The sequence below is a fragment of the Monodon monoceros genome, unplaced genomic scaffold (genome assembly GCF_005190385.1).
Source record: "Monodon monoceros isolate NGI ecotype Baffin Bay Population unplaced genomic scaffold, NGI_Narwhal_1 Super_Scaffold_21, whole genome shotgun sequence".
Taxonomy (NCBI): domain Eukaryota; kingdom Metazoa; phylum Chordata; class Mammalia; order Artiodactyla; family Monodontidae; genus Monodon; species Monodon monoceros.
Genome location: NW_021703778.1, coordinates 30328374 through 30351318, shown reverse-complemented (window position 1 = coordinate 30351318; position 22945 = coordinate 30328374). Strand labels below are relative to the sequence as shown.

The window sequence follows — 22945 nt, the reverse complement described above, 5'->3', positions numbered from 1 at the left end:
TTTATTTGTAACCAAGGGTTTGGTGTGTTTACCCAAATCTCATCTGATGTTTAGAATTCCTCAACATATTGGGAGGGTAACCCTGAAATGGAAACGCTGCAGAGGGTCTACGGGATATCCTTTCCTGATGACCAGATGATGACAGCCTGGGAGAAGCTGCAGGAGGAGACCAAGACCCTGGATCACAGGAGGATTGGGAAGGTGCGCCGCGCTGAGCGCTGCTGAGCTGGCCTGTGACCGCATCTCAGAACTAGGGTGTCTTAAAACTAACATTTCTTCTTCTCCTCCTCTCCTGTCTTCTGTTTTGCTGGCGCTCATGGTTTGCTGCTGAGTTCTTTCACGCTCCTACCCCAATGTCTTCTAACCTCTTTCCTTCTTGTATTTTTTATTAGATTTAAACAATTGCACCTTTCATTTTTATCATGATATAAAAATAACCTTTTTAAAAAAATTGTGTATACTTGATAATATACTTTGTATTTGGGAAGCAGAGCAGAAACAAAGAAGATCTGCAAGAAGGCAGACCTGGGTTTAACTCTCAGTCCTGCCACGTAGGAGCTGTTACATGACAGGCCAGGCACTCGCTGTGGAGCTCCATGTCCTCGGCTCTGCTGGGTAGCGTGCAAAGTGGCATGAGGACGGACACTGGGTGTTGGTGGCCACCAGGGTGGGCTCTCAGCATGACAGCCATGCTGATGTCACGTCACTCAGAGCCCACCTCCAGCCATGTCTCCCCATGAGATCCGTACTCCAAGGTGCCGAGGAGGAAATCAGCAGTAAATACTAAGTGAAATAAAAGCCAAGTTCAAAGCTAAGTAACCATAAATATGAGTTGTAATTTTACATGTGCTGTTACATGTAGTTAGATTCAAGTACAGTATTGAGGGACTTTGGAATGTCAATATTAGAATCAGAAATAACTGAGTATATATTTTATTCCTAGTGTATCATTTGTATACAGTAAATGTTATGCAGCGACAGTGAAAATGAAATGCAATTATTGTTTTAATCTAGGAACAAGAACTTTTCTTCTTCCATGATCTGAGTCCTGGAAGCTGTTTCTTTCTTCCCAGAGGAGCCTTTGTTTATAATACACTTATGGATTTCATACGAGTAAGTTAATTTTTAAAATATTCTATACTTACTCAACTCCATTTTACTATTTTCTCTCATCGTAAAATGGCCAAGCATTTCCATTAATTTTATTTTAATAATACTAAGAATTTTGAACCTCGAAGAGAAATGCCACATTGTACCTTCAACTAAAAACGTTGAAACAATTTGTATTTTCCCTAAATATTTACATTTATCCTTGGACTTCATTAAATGTACCTCTTGTCCATGTAAGTTTCTAGAACACATAGGATACTAAGATAAACTTCAGACCAAGTGTGGAACTCCCCCTGAGAGAAGGAAGGAGGAAGGGTTCTGTGTGGCACAGAATGCTAAACTGTGAAGTTTCATTGCTTCTCAGGATGTGATCCCTGGACCACTGGTGCCCCCCGCCATTGTTTATTATGTGACTCCTGGGTGATTTGGCAGCTCCAGAGCAAAGAGTGAAAAAACAATTTTGTAAAATAGCTACTTGTACAATAGGACAAGTTCATAGAGTAGAAAGTCTTCATTAGGACTATGTAGATGTTGTGCAGAGGTGACCCAGGCAGACTACTAGGATTACTTTTCCTTTCTGTACTTTCTGTGTCTTTCCTGTAATTAATAATTACCTAAGACTTTCATTTCCTCAGTTTTCTATGTGACCATCACTAATTCATCCTCAACTTTCTATCAAAACTCTGAAACTCCTTGCAGTGTATTCTGATGATTCAGGTAATCTCTAAGTAAATTTTTTTTCTTCAAATTTGGTCCTCTCCCTCCAGAATTGACTTGCTGCTAAGACTCTTGACAACTGATGTCTTAGGACTTCTTTTCGTCATCGCCCTGGCTACTCCCCTCCTGTCTTTCCTGTGCTGAGTCCCCTCTCCCCTGACCCATGTCTTCCTCTTCCTTGCTTGTCCCTCTCGTTGGGGGGACCTTTCTGAGAAGGTACGCGGCCTGTACTGGTTACTCTCTGACTCGCTTTCCTTCCTTCTCTTCTCGGCTGTGCGCCTGGAGGCTGACCTCTGTGGGCTGCATGCCTTCCACAGGGATTGGCCACTGCTTAGCCGTGGGAGGAGATCAGAGAGCAGGGAGGTAAGACCTGAAGAGTCTTTGAAGGGTGTCGGACTTCACCAGGTGGTAATGGCCATCACAGCTGCTGTTTGGGGTGTGCTGTCTTTGCTGGAAAATCAGCACAGCCCCTGACACCTTGAACTCCCTGGGTTGGAGGTGGAATGTGTGGAGAATAAACAGGATGCCTCTATGGTGGCCTTAAAAGAATCTTTTATCTTTTATAGATGCAACACAGACATGGCTGATGATCAGGCCCAAGGCCTGATCGTATGGGTTGTAGTACTGTATGGTCGTTTACATACGTAAACCCGGTGGTCTCTTCTGCTGAGGTAAGGGCATTGGTGGGAAGGACGGGGGTCTCTGAGGCTTCGAAGGGGAATGGTTGGCAGACACATATGAGGTGAAGAACTCTGAACCCCCAGAGATCCGTGTCTGAGGAAATCGGCCTTTCCATGCAAAAAAGAAAAACCTCTCAGAGACTGCCTTCTCCTGGTTTCCTGGTATGCAGTCTTGCCTCTTTCCACAGCTGATCATTTTCTATTCTATGCTGGATGTTGTATGTAAACATACCTGCAGAGGCTCCGGGTGACGTTTTCTCCCACTTGAGCAGTTACCCATCGCCTAGATGGAAGAAGAAGCCCTCAGTGCAGAGACTGAGCTCAGTCAAGGCTGGGCTTGCGTTTGGATGGGACACAGGCTGCCCTTGTGTCTGGGGCCTGGCCCCCGGCGCTTCCAGCTGAGCATCTGGTGGCTCTTTATGTCTTCAGCCCCCAAAGGCTGGAGGATAATCAGCTCTGCCCTTTGAATGTGTTTTGAGTGCTGAGTAAAAGGTGTGCCGAATCTCCTCTGGTTACCACATCAGCGCAGAAGCTAGTAACTCATCTCGGCGCAGAGGAGTCTTCTCAGGTGTAGCCCCTCAGGTAGAGTTCCCATCAGTGTAAGACCTGTGGACTAAAGTGACAGGTTACCTGTGGGCCACCCCACTCCCCCCACCCCGCCACATAATAAGATGATGATGGAGGAGTAGGAGGCCGGGGACATTCCCACTCAGGAAGGGATGGGCGCAGAAGGAGGTGCTGGGGTCGGTGATCTGTCGAAACCCTGATTCCCACCCGTCTTCCCGGCTCCAAGGTCAGAAAACGCTTGTTATTCAGGACTCAGTTCTCTTCCCTCTGGGCCCTGGTTCCGAGTCAGCCTCCCTGCCTGTGTGGACCTCTGAGCAGCTTTCTCAGTGTCCCCGGCCTGATTCCTTCTGTGAAGCTTGGGGTCCAGAGACCTCATTTCTTCTCGTGCTGTCTCTGTCCCTTTCAATCCCAGCTAGTACAGTTCCTTTAAGAGTTGGCGGGGGGGGGGGGCACTTTTACATACAGTGTTTATAATCAACACTTAGATAAAAGCCGTCCCTGCGTCTCTTTCTGGGACAGATTCTTCCCTACCCAGGGCTGCCTGGGAGGCTGCTGGGAGATGACACTTAAAAATGTAAAAGCCTCATCTTTAACTGAGTGTACAAAGCGCTGTCCTAAGACTCTTAAAGCCCCATTGGGTACTCAGCTCATTCCCAGGTCTTTGCAAAGGGCAGACAGCTGCACCCTTAAGATTTTACCTTTGTCCTCAAGAGTCTTGTGACTCCTTTGCTGAGAAGGTCTGAGGGTGAGAAAGTTTTATTTTTGAATCTGGTAGGTCCTGCCACCTTTGTATTTCCTCTAAATTTGTCTCAGAAATGTAATAGTGCTCTCTCTAGTTTCTGTCTTCTTGTATTTTGTCACAGGCAGTTAGAAGTCGGCTGTCCCTTTCCACATTCTGCCCGGACACCCCCAGCTAAGTCTGTGAGTTCTTTGGGGACTCTTTTCTGTTTTCCGTGTTACCTGAGGTGACAGGGTTACCAAATCTCTGGCACCACCTGACAAGGGTCCTCTTTTCTTCAACTTCCAGTAACATTTTCCTCCCTATTAGTGTTCAGCTCGTCACAGACAGTTTCTTTAAGGCCCTTCTAGCTCTGCCCACCACTTGGCCCTAAAGCCACAGCCCCCTATTTTAGGGTTACTGGTGCAGCAGCACCCATGGCCAGTGCACATTCCGTTGTCTGTTCTATCGCAGCCTAGAAAACCATCCTGAAACTGAGTAGCTTAAAACTGCTGATTAAAACTTCTCTTTCATGGTTCCAAGTGTTAGGCTCATTGGGGTGGTTCTTGCATTAGGTCCCTTATGTTGTTGCAGGAAGGGGAACCCCTTCCAGAGCCCAAGAGTGGGCTCTTGGCTAACACTTGGAAATGAATTGTCCAAAAAACACATGTGCTGACAAAGCAGGAGACTTTATTGGGAAGGGGCGCCCGGGCAGAGAGCAGTAGGGTAAGTGAACCCAGGAGGACTGCTCTCTACGTGGCTCGAAGTCTTGGGTTTCATGGTAATGGGGTTAGTTTCAGGTTTGCTTGGCCCATACTTGGTGGCTCAGGGTCCTTCCTGGTGGCATGCGCATCTCTCAGCCAAGATGGATTCCAACACGAGGGTTTCTGGGAGGTTGGCAGAACATATTACGGGCTGACGTCTCCTCCCTTCTCCTTTCAGCCCCTCCTGAATTCTCCCCGTTAGTTATCAGTGGCAGCACCATGTTCTTTATCAGGACCTCCTGCTGTGAGACAACACAGGCAGGCGCTTATCATAGTGCCTGGCCAAGGCAGGCGGTTTCGGTCAATGGTTCCCTAACAATATTACTGCATTCGGAGGGAGGCTACTGATTGAAATGTAAGTTACATTCATTAAAGTGGACCAATCTGAAGCATTTCACGTGTGCACATCTACCAGCCACACTCAAATCAAGACCAAGAGCCTTCCATCTTGTCGTGTGTCCTCTTGGGTCTCTTCCCGGTTGGTGCCTGCCTCCCCTCCCCTCCCCTGAGATCATCTCTATGCTAATTTTGGTTACCATAGATAAATTGCCCCTGGTTTTAAACTTCATAACATGGAATCGTAGTATTCACTATTGTGTTTCTGGCTTCTTTTGTTCAACTTAATGTGGGAGATTCATCCAAGTTGTGTGCATTTTGATTTATCCCATTTTATTACTATAGTACAATCTGTTTATTTATTCTCCTGTAGATGCATATGTAGGTTGTTTCCAGTTTGGGGCTATTACATATGAAGCTACTGTGAACATTCTTGATCATGTCTTTGGTGCTCCCAAGAACCCACTTCTCTTGGGTATTTACTTGGGAGTAGAATTGCTAGGTCCTGGGGAAGTAATGACAAACTTTTTAAGAAAATGCTGAACAGTTTTTATATAGTTGAACCACTTACTACTCCTTCTAGGAATATATGACTATTTAATTCTTCTACACTGTTAAAAACAAAATTCAGCCAAGTAAATTTGAAGAACTAATTGGCTTTATTCAGAAATTCAAGAATCAGCAGCAGTAGGAGGGGTTGTACGAAATGGAAGGTTTTTATAGGTAGAAGGAGGGGAGGGGGTGAGAAGGTGTTAGCAAATGAAAAGAAAGGATTATTTCAGGCAGGCTGTCTTCTACCGGGAGAGGAACAGCAGGGTCTTTCTCAGGTAGTTACCTCACCAGTGCTGATCAGGACATTTCAGATGGGCTGTTGTAAAGGTCACATCTCTGTGGGGGTGGGGTTGAAACTGTCTTGGTTTCCTGTCCTGGGAGTAAGTGACCCCATTTGAGGCTTGTTATTTCTTTTTTAACACTTGGTATAATGGCACTATTTTGCATATCCCTGATGGATAGTGATGTTGAGAATCTTTTCATATGCTTATTAGCCACTTGGATGTTCTCTTTTGTGAAGCTCCTGTTTAAATATTTTGCCCATTTAAAAGTTTGGGTTGTCTTTTTATTATTGATTTGTGGGAATTTTTTTCTATATTCTGAATCTGAGTCCTTAGTTAAATATATGTAATAAATATATTTTTTCAGTCTGTGGCTTCTTGATTTATTTTTTAATGATGTCTTTGGACCAACACTTTTTATATTTAATGAAGTCCAGTTTATTACTTTTTCTTTTCTCCTTAGTGTTTTTCACATCCTGTTTCAGAAATCTTTGGCCGACTTCAGAGTCATGAAGCTATTTTTCTTTGTTCTGTTTAAAAACTTGTTTGCTTTCACACTTAAGGCTATGATTTACCTTGGATTCATTTTGAGGTTCTGTGCTTATCCAGTAACTTCAGTACCATTTATTACTATAGCAGAATCTTTGTCCTAAGCCAAATCATTGCATATATATTTTTTCCGGGTATTTATTCCGTTCTTCTGATCTGGCCTTGCATCAGTACCACACCGCTTTGATTACTGTAACTGTATTTTAAGTCTTGGTGTCAGTAGTTTAAGTTCATTAATTTTATTATTTTTGTTCAGGATTATTTTGGCTATTCTTTGCATTTCCATATAACTTTTACAAGAAGCTTGTCAATTTCCTAAAAAAGGAAAAAAACACTGCTGAGATTTTGATTGGAATTACATTCAATCTATAGATTAATTTGCAGATAATGACAACAATATTGAGTTTAACAATCCATATGTAAATCTTGTCAACTCATTTAGATCTTTATTTTCCCTCAGCAATATTTTGTTATTGCTACTTTAGAGGTCTTAACACATCTTTCATCAGATTTATCCCTAGATATTTGATTTTGTTAATGGAAACAGCAGAAAAAACACAAAAAATGCTCAACATCATTAGTCTTAAATTAAATTTTCAATGGAAACCCTAAAATATAGAAGACAGGAGCAAAACCTTAAAAATGTGAAGCCAAGAAATCTATATCCAGCCAGAGTAGTCTTGCTTCTGGGATTCTCCCGTAAAGTTTCAGCTTTCCCAGATCTGCTGAGGCTGTTGCTCATTTGCTTTCCAGATTCATAAGTATATAGCTGTCATCTCCTCTCCTTTTTCTCTTTGGCCTTGTAGATTTATGCTTTTATTAAAACTCTGGTATTTTAGTGTGATTTTGGAAAGGATCTGTTTAAGTGGAATCACTTTAGTGTTTATAATGAAAAATTACTTAAGAGAATTTCTCTATGCACTGATATTTAGGTGCTATTTCCAGTGGCCAAATCACAGGTGCAGGTGGAGATTCAGTACCTTCTACGGTATGAAGTTATTACTTCAGGGATGAAATATGCTTTTTAATCTTCAGAATAAGCCTTCAGGATTTCTTCAGATCATACTGAGCTATAGACTGGTCAGTCATCATGACTTTGCTCTTTCTCAGACTTGATTTTCTTTACTCTTTAGAGAAAGAAATTGATGATATGGATTCAGATATATTTTTCCCCAACTTTTTCTTTCGAAAAGTTCAAATCTACAGAAAAGTTAAAGAGCAGTGCAGTGAGCATACATGTGTCCTTCATCTAGATTCATCAATTGTTAAGTTTGCCAATTTGCTTTCTCTCTCTCTGACATGTATGTGCATGTGAGAGAGACAAAACAATATGTATATATATTACACACATATAATATACAGAGATAAGGTGGTATACATGCAATATATGTATACATTTTATGTATAAATGTAGCAGTTGTTTTTTGCTAAACTGCATAAAATAAGTTGCAAACATAATGACACTTGTCCTCATAGGGCATAGTTTAACATTGTTTCCAAACACCTCAACAAAACAAATTCCTAACATGATTGTGTCCAGAGTGGGTTAAAAAAATCTTATCAATTACTATCTCCTGAGCTTAGCTTTAAAAGTAACCTCTAGTAAAAAGAAACCAAAACACAAAAACCCCTTTAATTTCTGGGACCTTGTTTTTTGTTTTTTTTGTTTGTTTTAAATTTATTTATTTATTTATTTGATTTTGAACTGTGTTGGATTTTCATTGTTGCACACGGGCTTTTTCTAGTTGTGGCGAGCAAGGGCTACTCTTTGTTGCGGTGCGCAGGCTTCTCATTGCGGTGGCTTCTCTTGTTGCAGAGCACGGGCTCTAGGCGCGTGGGCTTCAGTAGTTGTGGCACACAGGCTCAGTAGTTGTGGTGCACAGGCTTAGTTGCTCCGTGGCATGTGGGATCTTCCCAGACCAGGGCTCGAACTCGTGTCCCCCACATTGGCAGGCAGAGTCTTAACCACTGCGCCACCAGGGAAGTAGCTGGGACATTGTTTAATCTGAGTATATGGAGCCATCTGACTTACCACTAAATAATTACTGCCATTCATAGTGACCTATAATTTTGTTGAAATTTTCCTATTTGGTAAAAACAAAGGTTAAGTAAAGAAGCTTAATGGATAGCTGAGACCCAGGCTCTTCACAACTGGACTGAAAAGATGCTCAGCTGAAGAACGACAAATAATATATCCCTGTCAGTGATGCAAAACTGTTCTTTGTAGTAATTTTGAAATAGTATGTTTTATATTTTTTTAATTGTATAAAAATATATTTTTACTTAGCTAAAATATGGTGATCTAGGTTTGTGCCAGATGCCCATTAAATGATTAACAAATGTTGAAACTCTAAGAAACACTGAACAAAGATCATCAGATTGATAATTTGAAGAAAAAAAAAGCAAAGTTAAAGAAGAACTCTGCTTGAAAACAAGACTCTCTTTTCCTGACCCCAGTGATGGAATGAGGGAAGCTGTTAATTGATAGGGAGGGAGCAAAGCCAGCTCCTGACTCAGTAGATAACAACCACTTAAAATATTACAAACTCAAATTCCCAGCTTTATTTCTATTTAAAACTAAATGGGTCAAAACTGTAAATAACATGGCACTCAGAGGCTTATTGAGTTATAAAATTATTCTACCTCTTAAGTAATAGAAAATAAACTCCTGGGCTTCCCTGGTGGCGCAGTGGTTGAGAGTCCGCCTGCCGATGCAGGGACACGGGTTCGTGCCCCGGTCTGGGAGGATCCCACATGCCGCGGAGCGGCTGGGCCCGTGAGCCATGGCCGCTAAGCCTGCGCGTCCAGAGCCAGTGCTCCGCAACGGGAGAGGCCACAACAGTGAGAGGCCCGCGTACCGCAAAAAAAAAAAAACAACAAAAAAAACTCCTGCTGTTTATCTGGAATGTACAAGGATTTGGGAGTTTGTAGTTACAAAAAGTTTATATATATAGTATTTCAATTACTAATTCTCAAAGAATTAAAATATTATACACTATATACTATTATACTATAAAATAAATATACTTAATGTGAAAATTATACTGAGCATACACTAATCTTTCTTTCATGATCCATAAATTACCACCCTTAAAGCCAAGGGCATATTAACCATGAATTAATGTAAGACATAATCCTGAATTTAAAAATCTTTGTTCATAGTGTTATTTGCCTGGAGTTGTGACCTGTCCCAGCAGATTTTAACTTTGCTGTGCATCTCTTTTAGGAGGAGTACCACCGACGCAGCTTCATGGAGGTGCTCTCCCCCAACGTGTACAGCAGTAAGCTCTGGGAAACCTCTGGACACTGGCAGCATTACAGTGACAACATGTTCACCTTTGACATTGACAAGGACACTTTTGCCCTTAAGCCCATGAATTGTCCGGGGCACTGGTGAGTATTAAAAGTGAAGCAGATCTGTGCCTATAAACGCATAGCAGACTTCCTCACAATTAGTCTTTAATATTATTTTGCTTTTTGGAACTAAGTGATTCCTTTAATCTGAAGACTGGTGATTAGAAATCATCTTTACCAAGTTATTTCATTCTGGAGAATAAATTTACTTTTTAAAATATGTTTGCTCTTTGACAGGTGTGGGATGTTAGCTGGAAACCATTTAGTATTTTGTGCTTCTCAGAGGATAATGTTACATATCAACTTTATAAATTATTGTAATATTTCTCTTCCTAATAGTAATACACTTCAAATATACATATTTGCAGAACATCTAGTTCTTACATACTATTTGGGTTGATTGTAACAAGAACAGTGAGGTCAAAATAAATGACTGGATTTCATTGATTCTAAGATGGCTTTACCCCTGAAATTGGGACACATCTTATAATTGGTATCTTAACATTATGCCATAATTTAATTAATGGTTATTTTCTTTCTTAGTGATGTATAAAATAATGGTACATCTTACAATCAAGGTTGTCTTAGAGTCTGTGAAAGAATGTAATTATCATAAAGTTGCATGGTATGCAAATACAACCTTGTAAGAGTAGCAGATTTTACAACTGGAAGTGAACAGATACAATTCTCCACAAAAAAATATCCCAACTATTGTAGCTTTGTATCATCAACTACATAGTTTCAGGTAAATTTACCTTAGAAGGTAACTACTTAAAACAAACCTCTGAACATTGAAGAAAGCTCTTTGCCCTTTTCAGTAAAGAATGAAAGAAGTTCAACTTTATGATGACAGCATGTAAAAAATATATATTTATCTTTAATTTTCTAAAAACTGTTATGTAAATATTCTATAACCTCGTTTTAAAAACAGAAGGTGGGGCTTCCCTGGTGGCGCAGTGGTTGAGAGTCCGCCTGCCGATACAGGGGACGCAGGTTCGTGGTGCCCCAGTCCGGGAAGATCCCACATGCCGCGGAGCGGCTAGGCCTGTGAGCCATGGCCCCTGAGCCTGCGCGTCCGGAGCCTGTGCTCTGCAACGAGAGAGGCCACAACAGTGAGAGGCCTGCGTACCGCAAAAAAATAAATAAATAAATAAAAAATAAAAACAGAAGGTGGAGGCTAACCTTGTGCTTTGCATTCTCTAAAACACCTGTATTAACAACTTCTTACGTCAGTTTCCCATTGGGTACCAGTTGAAGCTGTGATTTCAATAGAATTAGAAGAAAGCTGAACACAAGTAGAGAATGTAATTTTGTATTTTCATGTCTCAGAACAAGGAAGAGCAGGACCACAGTGGCCTAGTGGTGATGGGATATGGGAGCCAGGGGTGCTTCCTGCAGAAGAGAGGCCTTTCATTCAACAGAGAACATTAGCCGAGTGTTTCCAGTGCTGGGAGCTGGAAATGCAGAGGTGATTCAGACGCAATCCATTTCCCCCCGGAGCTCATGAGCAGATTGGGGAAGGAACAGATATATAGACAGTCAGTTATAAAAATAGCAAGACCAGTGTCAAAACTGTGGCAATTCCAGCTGTTCTTGGAGCCTGAGGCAAGCCTGACTAGCCCTTCTGGGGAAGTGTCCAGGGCTGCTTCACTTAAGAAGTAGCCTTTGAAATGGATTTTAAATGGTAAGTGGATATTCCCTGGGTGAATGAGAGTAGGGAACAGCATTCTGGAGAAGATAAGAGGGTTCTTTCTCAGCGTGTGCAGTGATGTAAGTTCACTAATTCATGGGAGAAGAATTTTTGTAAAATAGGTGATCTAAGAACCAGAATAAGGTGTTTACAAATCCTGAGGCATTTAACTGTACCTTATTAACATCTAGATCATTACATAATCTTCTCCATGCTAAGGAAAAGCTGTGTGCCATTGTTTCTTTTCTAGTCTGATGTTTGCCCATCGTCCACGATCTTGGAGGGAAATGCCTATTAGATTTGCTGACTTCGGAGCTCTTCACAGGAATGAGCCGTCAGGAACTTTGCATGGCTTGACTCACGTCAGGCGCTTCCAGCAGGATGACGCTCACATCTTCTGCACTGTGGAGCAGGTAAACGGGGACACGGGGGAGGCGTGGTCAGCACAGGTCCAGTGTGCTACCTTGGACAGATCGCTGAGTCTTTCAGGGTCGCTGTGAAATGTGTTGTTCAGTCCAGTCTCTGAGGGCCCATCAGCTCCAACATTTTGTGATTCTCTAATTTGGGTCATAGATCAGTAATCTCATGACATGAAAAAGTGTTTTTCAAACATAATTTATTTTATTATAAAGGAACATGATTCTCTGAAAATTCGAAGTTCTGTTTGATGCTATTTAAAAATTTTTAACAATCAGTCACTGACAGAAATCAAAAGTAAAGACAGTTTTATTATTATACATTGGAACATAAATCACATTGTTGTTTATCTATTTTATCTATCTGTAAAGTAGTGTGTGTCTGTTAATCCTAAACTCCTAATTTATTCTCCCCCTTCCCTTTCCCCTTTGGTAACCATAAGTTATTTTCTATGTCTGTGAGTCTCTTTCTGTTTTGTAAGTAAGTTCGTTTGTATCATTTTTTAGATTCCACATATAAATGATATCATGATTTTTGTCTTTCTCTATCTGACTTACTTCACTTAGTATGATAAACTCTAGGTTCATCCATGTTGCTGCAAATAGCAATATTTCCTTCTCTTTTATAGCTGGGTACTAACACACACACCACATCTTCTTTATCCATTCATCTGTCCATGGATACATATGTTGCTTACATGCCTTGGCTGTTGTAAATAGTGCTGCTGTGAACATTGGGGTGCATGTATCTTTTTGAATTAGAGTTTTCATCTTTTCTGGATATTTGTCCAGGAGTGGGATTGCTGAATCATACGGCAACTCTATTTTTAGCTTTTTAAGGAAGCTTCATACTGTTCTCCATAGTGACTGCACCAGTTTACATTCCTGCCAATGGTGTAGGAGGCTTCCATTTTCTCCACACCCTCTCTAGCACTTATTATTTTGTTGACTTCTTGATGATGGCCATTCTGACTGGTGTGAAGTGATACCTCATTGTAGTTTTGATTTTCATTTCTCTAATAATTAGTGATGTTGAGCAGCTTTTCATGTGCCTGCTGGCCATCTGTATGTCTTCTTTGGAGAAATGTCTATTTAGGTCTTCTGCCATTTTTTGATTGGGTTGTTTGTTTTTCTTGACATGAAATTTATTATTACTTTTTTAAGTTTCCTCCAATTTTATTAACTTAAGTACATTAAGTGGACTGTTTTAAGGGGGTTGGTGGAATTTTGGATGTGTTTGTTTTTCAGTATTGCCTAGAAGTTAGTGTTTACTTTTTCAGGTGTTCATGTTAATTCAAATTAAAATTGTCATGCAGAGGACCACTGTCAAATGGTTTGACCTAATAGACAGTTATAGAACCCTCCAATCAATAACAGCAGGGTACACATTCTTTGAAAGTGCACACAGAACATTTGCCAAGGTAGACCATATTCTGGGCCATAAAATGAGTCTCAATGAATTTAAAGGGATTCAATTCGTACCAAATATGTTCTCTGGCCACAGTGAAATTGAAGTAGAAATCAATAACAGAAAGCTATCTGGAAAATCTCCAAATATTTGGAAGGCGAATCATACACTTCTAAATAACCCATGTGTCAAATAAGAAATCAAAGGGAAATTAGAAAATATTGTCCAGTTAACCCTTGAACAACACAACAATATAAATAAAAACCAAAGGCTGGTTCTCCTAGAAGATCAATAAAATTCATAAACCTTTAGTTTTGTTGGAGGAAAAAGAGAAGATACTAATTAAAAACGTTAGGACTGGGGACTTCCCTGGTGGTCCAGTGGTTAGGATTCTGCACTCTCACTGCATGGGGCCCGGGTTTGATCCCTGGTCGGGGAACTAAGATCCCACAAGCTGCATGGCCCAGCCGAAAAAAAGGAAAGAAAAAAAAAAATATATTAGGACTGATAGAAGTGACATTACTACAGACCCTATAGATATTAAAAGGGTAATAAGGCAATATTATGAACAAGCTTATGCCAGTAAATTTGACAAATTAGATGAAATGGACAAATTCTTCGAAAAACACAAACTACCAAACTTTACTCAAGGAGAAATAGATAATCTGAGTAGCCCTGTGTTTATTAAAGAAATTGAATTGATAGTTAACAACATTTCCACAAAGAAAACTCCAGGCCCAGAAGGAATCACTAGTGAATTCTACCAAACACTTAAAGAAGAAATCATACCAATTCTACTCATCCCTGCCAGGCATCAACAGGGATCTCCCCTCACCCACCCCGTAATGTCAGTGGAGACTAAGTGGGAGCCTGGACTTCCACCCTCACCTGGCAGTCACAAGGTGCCTCTTCCACTTCCTGCTTGAGTGGAGAGACAAAACTTCTACCACCACTCCATGATAATGAGGCCGTGCACCCTGGAGGTTGCTAAAGGCCACATGAGGAGCAGTGCCAAGATACCTCTGCCTCTCCCAGCTCAGGTGTTATCAGAGGAAACCTACTAAGGTGCAGAACTCCTACTTACCCAGCAGTAATGAGGAGCCTCTGCCTCCCTTGCGGTCCCCAGTGGGAAACCCAGACATCTGCTCCTACTTTGCAATAACCAGGCAGTACTGCTCCCTCCCTGTTGGAGCAGAGTCAGTGGAAGCCAGCTAAAATGAAGAGTTTAAATAAAAGCCAAAGTCTTATAACATAATATCCAAAATATCTAGATTTCAGAAATCAAAAATCAATCATCACGTCAAGAACAAGGAAAATCTCAACTTGAATGACAAAGGGCAGTGTAGGAGCACTGATGTGGACATGGCAGGGATATTAGAATTATCTGATGAGGATATTAAAGAAACCATCATAAAAATGCTTTAACAAGCAATTACAAGCACATTTAGAAAAAATGAAAAAATAGTCTCAGGAAATAGAAGATATAAAGAAGAACCAAATGGAAATTTTAGAACTGAAAAATGTAATAACCAAAATATTCAGTGGATGGATTCCTGAGCAGAATGGAGGAGACAGAGAAAAGAATCAGTGAACTTGAAGACACCAGTAGAAATGACACTATGTGAAAAACAGAAAAGAGACTGAAAGAAAAATGAACAGAACCTCAGAGACCAGTGGGACTATAACAGAATGCCTAATATTTATGTCACCAACGTTCTGGAATAGTTCTGGAAATAGTTCTGGAAATGTAGGGTGGAGGTGAAAAAGTACTCAAAGAGGTAATGGCTGAAAACTGGCCAAATTTGGCAAAAAACATAAGCTTACAGATTCAAGTAGCTGAGAAAGTCCACACAGGATAAACCCAAAGAAATCCACACCAAGACACATTATAGCCAAACTTCTGAAAGCTAAAGAAAAAGAAAAAAATTTGAAAGCAGTGAGAAAGAAATTATACCTTACTATTAAGGAAGAAAATATTTTTTTAAAAAAACAACAGTTTTCTTATCAAAAACAAAACAAAACAGAGGCCAGAAGGAAGCGGCACAGCATCTTCCAAATGCTGAAATAACTGTTAACCCAAAATTCTATATCCAGAAAAAATGTCTTTATGGAATGAAGGTGAAATCAAGACATTAGACCTACCTTAGAAGAATGGCTATAGGAATTTCTCTGAAGAGAAAGGAAATGATAAAAGGAAGAGTCTTGGAACGTTAGGAAGAAAGAAAGAACAACTGTAAAAGTAAAACATGGTTAAATACAATAAATATTCCTTTTCCTTTTCCTTTCTCTCAGACTTTTCAGAGTTGTGAAAAACTCACAGTTTTCTGAGTTGTGTTTGACGGTTGAAGCAAAAATTATATCACCACTGGGGAAACCTGAGTAAATGGTACAATGGTCTTATTTCTTACAAATGCATGTGAATCTCAAAAAGTTAAACTTTAAAAAATGGGCAAAAAGATTTGACCATTCAAATGGTCGAAGATACATATCTAAGGAGATACACAGATGGCAAAGAAGGATATGAATAAGGAGTGCAAGGTGATCAGTCACTAAGGAGATGAAGATTGAAACCATAAGGAGTTGCCTCTACACCAACTAGAATGGGTAAGACGTAAAAGGCTGACTCTGACACGTGTTGGGAGTGTGGAGGGGATGGACTTCTCACTCACTGGTTGTGGAAATGGAAGACGGCACAGTCACTTTGGAAACCAGTTTGGCAGTTTCTTAAAAAGTGAAGCAGAGACTTCCCTGGTGGCACAGTGGTTAAGACTCCACGCTTCCAAAGCAGGGGGCACGGGTTCGATCCCTGGTCAGGGAACTGTATCCCACATGCACGCCGCAACTAAAGATCCCGCACACCCCAACGAAGATCCTGTGCGCCGCAACTAAGACCCAGCACAGCCAAATAAGTAAATAATTTTTTTCTTTAAAGCACAAACCTACCATATGTCCCAGCCATCTTACTACTCCTTTTCCTTTTCCAAGAGAAAAAGAAAGCACATGTCCATACAAAGACCTGTCCACACGTGTTCATAGCAACTTTATTTGAAAGAGCCGAAATATAGAAACAGCCCAGTAACAGGTGAGTGTATAAAGGAACAGTGGTACATCCATACAGTGGAAAACCACTCAGCAAGAAAAAAGAGTGATCTATTGATGCACACAACAGTATGAATGAATCTTGAAATAATTCTACTGAGTGGAAAAAGCCAGACAGAAAAAAGAGCAAGGGCTGCATGATTCCACTGATGAAAATCCCAAAACCTAATCCCTGGTGACATGCAGATCCTTACTTGTCCCCTCTCTCTATGTCTCTGTTTTTGCTGCCCCATCTCGTCTGCATTTAGATGTGCTTGTCTTTCTCCCTGTTAAGGATGCTGTCTCTCAGCCTCACAGCCCTGGCCCTGCTTTTCTCACCCTGCGCTCTCTGGCATTAGTCCCTCTCCTAACCTCTGCTGCGTCTCAGCTGTCCCCCCTGAGCTCCAAGCCCTCCAGGGGCTGGGGGACGTGTCTGCTTGGCCATCACAAACGCCCTCTCAATGGCCAGGCCCAGCGTCGGCCCCTCTTCTGCCTTTCACACCAGGTCCTCCTCTTCTCAGCAATGCACCAGCACCCTCTCCATGGCCCAGGCCAGGAACCCAGGTGTCCTTTGGTTTTCACTTCTCATGTCTAGTTTATCACAAGCCCTATTCACTCTTCTTAAATATGTTATTCTTGAATAAGTTCATTCATTCCTGAATTCCCAGCATCCAGCACAGTGCTGACAATGTAGGCAATTACTATCTGTTAGTGAACGAAAGGACAGGTATCCTGCAAATGCATCTGATTCCCTGCATTCCAGCCGCTTCTGTTTCAAGCTACCATTCTCTTGCTCCTGAAGGATCCCAACAGCTTCCTAATGGGCTGCTCTTCTCCTCTTGCCAGTCTTTTTCCCGTACTTCAAACAATCACATTGAACTGTGTTAGTCCCCTGCTGAAACCTCCACTGGTTCTCCATTGCTCTCAGGCTAAAAAGTGCAGACATTACCCTGGCTTTGAAAGCACTGCATTTTCTCTGGCCCCGGCCTGCCTCTATCCTGACTGTCTGCCATGCTGCCTCTGTGCCGTCTGTCCCGTCACGTGCAGCTTCCCACAGCTGTCCTGCCCTGGCCCACTCCTCCATCCTGCGGGTCTTCACCCTCAGTGTTTCCTCTGCTCCGGGAGCTCCTGCCCTGCCTCCGTGGAGAACGCTTAACCTCTCCTCTGGCTGCAGCTTGGCCATCACTTCCTCTGGACAGCTGCCCTTCCTCCTGTGTGGCATTGTGCACGGAGAGGTACCCTCGCCTGGGTCTTCGCCCAGCCCTGCGCTGGACCATGGGGGCCTCCAGCAGCCTGTGTGCATTGGCACCTGGCGGGAGTCCCGTGAATATTCGAGTGAGGAAAAGACAACAACCCAAACAGTGCTACTGACTATAGTAAAAGCACGCTTTATTTCTATCTGACAAGAAGAATGTTTTTTAATGCCATAAATAGGTTTAAATTTGGTGTTATTTAAGGTTTTTCATTTGCTCTGATTTCAGATTGAAGAAGAAATAAAAGCGTGTTTGCAGTTTTTGCAATCCGTTTACTCAACATTTGGCTTCTCCTTTCAATTAAATTTGTCAACAAGACCTGAAAACTTTCTAGGGGAGGTTGAGATATGGGATGAAGCTGAAAAGGTAGGGAGAAACAAAGTGTTACCCTTCATTTTTGTGAATATGGAAAATACCTTGTATGAGGATGCGATGCTTTGCAATGGAAATTTAAAATTGGAAGTTCTGGGATAAACGTGCCCATTGTAGAATTTTGTTAATCCAGTTTTCTTCAAAACAATGATAAGAGCAGTACCTTATATTTGCTTCACACCTTAGTTTATATCAGGTTTTCATTTATACTCTTTTCAGTGCTGGTCACTAATAACCAATTTCATAAGTTTTTAAAGAAGTTCTCTGGCTCCTTCTTCAGCAGCTCTGGTTTGGCCTCTGCCACTGGAACTGATGTAGGTCCATCAGCTCCTTGGAGCTGGATTAACCTCAAACCTCTCTTGGGGGCTTCCCTGGTGGCACAGTGTTTAAGAACCCACCTGCCAGTGCAGGGGACATGCGTTCGAGCCCTGGTCCGGGAAGATCCCACATGCCACGGAGCATCTAAGCCCGTGCACCACAACTACTGAAGCCCACGCACCTAGAGCCCATGAGCCACAACTACTGAAGCCAGTGCGCCTAGAGCCCGTGCTCCACAACAAGAGAAGCCACCACAATTAGAAGCCCACGCACCGCAACGAAAAGTAGCCCCCGCTCACCACAGCTACAGAAAGCCCGCGTGCAGCAACGAAGACCCAATGAAACAAAAAATAAATAATAAATTAATTAATTAAAAAAAAAACAACCTCTTTTGGGTCCCACTTTCCCAGAGTTGCAGTGAGTCATTAGATCCTTAAGAACATTCCAGCCCCTCCCACATAAGCACAAGCAACCTGATGTGTCCGAAACCCAACACATCCCACAGTCTAGACCCTAGTGCTCTTGGGAGCCAGAGACCTGGCATGTGTGGGGCAGGACAGACAGCAGGGAGAAGAGGTGCCGGGCAGTGTCCCCGGGGCAGTCCTGGGAGCGGTGGTTCCAGCACTGCCCAGACGTCCCCTCTCCCCAGACCTCGTGTCAACCGGAAGCTTTCTTGGCCTCGGCCCCTCCCATCAGGCCTTCCTATCCCGGTGTCCCCAGGGAGAGGACAGAGCAGTGGACGCAGTGACCTCTGCTGTATGCTCTTCCCCCAAACCTGGCCTTTCTTTTGCTTTTAATTCCCTGGGAGTCCCTACAATCGCTGTTACCTGCTGTAGCAGGGCCTTGTTTTGTCTGAGAACATGGTTTCACAGTCTCTTCTCCCTTCAGAAACAAAGTCGGGGGAGGGCAGCTCCAGCTTGTGAAGTGCATCTGTGCAGGTGGCCTTCCCAGCCCTGAGCACAAGGGAAGCCCCTGCAGGAGGGTTGGGTCCCTGAGGGACCCCCTGGGGTCTGGCCAGGAGCAGCTCCTGACCTGCTCTGACTGAGGCCCTGGAGGAGGCTTTCTGGGTGATGCTGGCCTGGCCCAGGACACCACCACTGCTTTCCTTCCCTGTCGGGCGCTTCACTCCCAAATGTCACCCCCCTCACGGCTCCAGTGCGCTGGGGTGATGACAGGAGTCTGGCTGCTGTTCTGACATTCTTCTGGCCAGGGCCTTAGGGATGCCTGGGTGCTTCCCAGAGAAGCCATTTTCACAGGGAGTGGCCAGAAGACTCAAAGAGCCCTATCACTAATACTCATGTGCATGCCCCATCACCGTCAGTGTGGAGCGGCCTCACTGTGAGCTAACTTGGGTGACTTTACGTGGCTTAGTCTGGAGACCAGAGTGGGCCTCACGCTTCCACAGCCTCTGTGTCCCAAGGGGCCCTGCCCACCAGCTGCAGGCACAGAGGTGGGGGAGAAGCAAGAGCAAGTGCAAGGCCTGTCCCCCGTTCTTCTGAACACAGAGTGCACGAGGAACAAGGCCCCAGCTTTCTTGCCTTTTATGGTGTGGAGGCGCCTCCTGAAAGGAGCTAGAGAGAGTAGGGCAGAGGGAGCCTGCACGGCGGAAGTGCCCAAAGTACCCCTCTATCACTTACCTGGAATTCAGTGGAACAGTTTAGTAAGTTACCTTTTTTCTCCCCCAATTAAAATGTGTATGTTTCTTGAGAGTAAGTACCATCTTAATTTTCTTTACGTAGTCGTTGCTCAGTAGTTTATTGAATGTAAAAGAGGTTCAATAAGTATATGGTGATTAAGTGTAAGTAATGTTCTCTTCTTATTAAAAAAATAGCAACTACAGAATAGCTTGATGGAATTTGGGAAACCATGGAAGATGAGCCTGGGAGATGGAGCATTTTATGGTCCTAAAGTAAGTAGGCCATATGCTTCAAAAAAAGTAAAATTTAACAGAAAAATAAAACCTGTCTCTAAGCAAACATCATTTAATTTACAGATTGATATAAAAATCAAGGATGCTATTGGCAGATACCATCAGTGTGCTACAATTCAGCTGGACTTCCAACTGCCTGTAAGATTTAATCTTACATATGTTAGGTGAGTGACTGAATGTGATAAATAATGTAGGACTCATATCTTAATTATTGTCATTTGAGCATTAGCAGTACAGAAACAAGTGTCAGTGAATGTCTGTCTGTGTGCAGGATACTCAGTATGTATTTGTTTACCTTCTTGTAATCTAGTTGGAGGTCAGCTTTAGTTTTCTGGTTAGAGCTATGAACAAAGGACGTGGAAACATGACCCAAACAGAGAAATCTCCCTGAGGCAGAGGGGAAGACTTCATAAAGGGCTGACCCTGGGTCTGTGTCTTAAGAATGGTATTTACCAGGGAAAGCAGAGGAAAAAAGGCAGTTTCATCACTGCAAACCAACAACTCCTTTAAAAATTTTTTTCTTAACTCACAGTAAAGTTGACTTTGTGTGTATATGTGTGTGTGTGTACAGTTCTGTAAGTTTTAAACATCGTATAGAGTGGTGTGCCCACCACCACGATTGTGATTCCATCAGGCAAGCAAATTCCTGTGCTGTTCCTTTACAGTCACACTCTCCTCCCACCCCAGCCCTGGGCAGCCACTGACCTCCTCTCCATCACTTTCCCAGAATTCCACACAAGTGGGATCATACTGTATGTCACCTTTTGAGGGTGGCTCTTCCTGTCAAGGGTGTGCATGGCATCAATGTGACTTGTCAGCAGTGAGGTAACCTCCATCACTTGGTTAAAATAAAGTTTGCCAGATTTCCCCACTGCAGTTACTGTTATTCCCTTTCCATAACCTGTTTTTTGGAATTGAGATTTTCCTGGTGATGAATATGCTGAGTAGGTTTGAATTGCATCTGAGACATTGTTAATATTATATTGTGAGATGCTGGGTCTTGTTTAAATCCTAAGGGGATTGTTGACTTTTTAGCAGTCATTCTGCCTGTGCAGGTTCAGGCTGTAATTTCTAACCCGCCTTCTGTGGTTCCAGCGTCAGCTCAGTTTTCTGAGCCTATATATAGTCGGCCCTCTGTATCCATATCTGTATCCGTATCTGTGAAGCCCATGGATATGGAAGGCCGACTGGGCTCACTGTACCAGCCATTGTATATAAGGGATATGAGTGTCTGTGGATCTTGGCCTCAGTGAGGCCTTCTGTCCTGTGTGCACCACCCAGGGGTGAAGTCCCACAGTCCAATTCTCAAGCCTTTTATGTGCTGTTAGGGTCGGATCCAAGCATGTGCGATGAGAGGTGAGGCCAGCGAGCTCATACACCCCTTTATGGGGCAGCTCTTCTGCACTCCCTGCTCTCTGTATTTCCCTGACACTTTTTGGTTCCCTGAAGTCCCTTTCTGTAGTCCTGTGGCCAGAAGGCTGGGCTTTAGCTTCCCTGCTCCGCATGCTGTTTCCAGGGCTATCTGTGTCAGAGACCAGGCATCAGGAGGCCAGCCAGAGAGAGAGAGCACAGGGATTCACGTACGCTTGGGATCACAGCTGTTCGGGTCGGAGAGAAGGATCCCCTTCCTTGGAGTTTTAGGTGCCTGTTTAGTCTCTGTGCCACTGTGGGAATGCTGGGGGCTGGAGGAAGAGAGGAGAAAAAAGAAACAGAAGAAAACTCCAGGACGTCCCCCACCCTCACTTTTTCTGAAACTTAGCAGTTATTTTCTGGCTCTTGGCCAGAAAGTGAGGATTTCTCTTGAAGCTTTTCCTGTCTGTACCTGGTATGTATTCTTGCTTGTGGGCTGTCTCTGAGTCCAGGCCACACAAACTGGAAGACAAAATTACAAAAAACTAAGTGCAGTTTGGTGGCACTTCAGATTCTGGTCTTCTTCAGCAATCCCCCAGCACCAGTCACTCCTCCCAGCCCTCGGGTGGCTGTTCTTCATGTTCTCTCCAGGGCCCACGTCTGCGTTCAGAGAGAGAGTCAGGTGTGGCATGCTTACTTCATTCTGCCTGGAAGCAGCTTCTTTTTAAAGACCCTTCCACTGACTTGAATTAGACAAAAATCACAACATCATTTCTTTAAACTCTCCCCTTCTCACCATGTCCTGTTTTAGAGATGTGGCATTGATTAGATAATGTGTTGAGATCTCTTTCACTCAAGATTATTAATTTAAAAAATTAATTTAAAAAGGAAAAATTATTGGCATATTTTAAGTCTAATAATTTTTAATAGAATATTTTCCTAATAAGATTTTTATAATAAATGAACAACCACCGATTTCCCAGAGTGTAGGATTTTATGCAGTGATCTCAATTTATGTTCAACCAACAAAAATTTTATTTCGGATTCTCCAACTTGTGTTTTGATTAATGGTTATAGAGCTACACTGAGAGTTTCATCCTGTGAGAAGGTAAAGAGCTGAAGAATAGTTGAAGTGTTCATACAGGGAGTTACATCAGGACATGAGAATAATAAAAATTCTCAAAGGTTAAAGGGGAAAGCACAGAACTTTCAAGAATAAATTCAGGCCTTTTGGAAAAGATGGTGTCTTAAGTTCATATTTGCAAAATCATCTTTCCCTAGTAACCTACCAAAATGAACAAAAGGAATTAGGGGTAGGGGGACTTTATGCAAAAATGACCCAACTAGTGCAACAAAATTTGAACACTACTAGCCATCCAAGGGGGATGTGGAACAGCAGTAGATCAGGCAAGCCATCCACCCATCCATCCATCTACCCATCCACCCATCCATCCACCTACCCATCCACCCATCCATCCACCCACCCATCCACCCATCCATCC

The 22945-nt window shown here is 42.7% G+C and overlaps 1 protein-coding gene across 1 annotated transcript in view; it reads left to right on the top strand.

Moving 5' to 3' along the window:
* TARSL2 (threonyl-tRNA synthetase like 2) overlaps positions 1 to 22945 on the top strand; it is a 52568-nt gene that overhangs the window by 19655 nt on the left and 9968 nt on the right. Inside the window, exons 9-15 of the mRNA XM_029238998.1 lie at positions 55 to 201; positions 1015 to 1113; positions 9501 to 9667; positions 11569 to 11731; positions 17702 to 17839; positions 19995 to 20072; positions 20157 to 20257. Of these exons, the coding sequence (XP_029094831.1) occupies positions 55 to 201; positions 1015 to 1113; positions 9501 to 9667; positions 11569 to 11731; positions 17702 to 17839; positions 19995 to 20072; positions 20157 to 20257 (893 nt within the window). The remainder of the gene's footprint in view (positions 1 to 54; positions 202 to 1014; positions 1114 to 9500; positions 9668 to 11568; positions 11732 to 17701; positions 17840 to 19994; positions 20073 to 20156; positions 20258 to 22945) is intronic.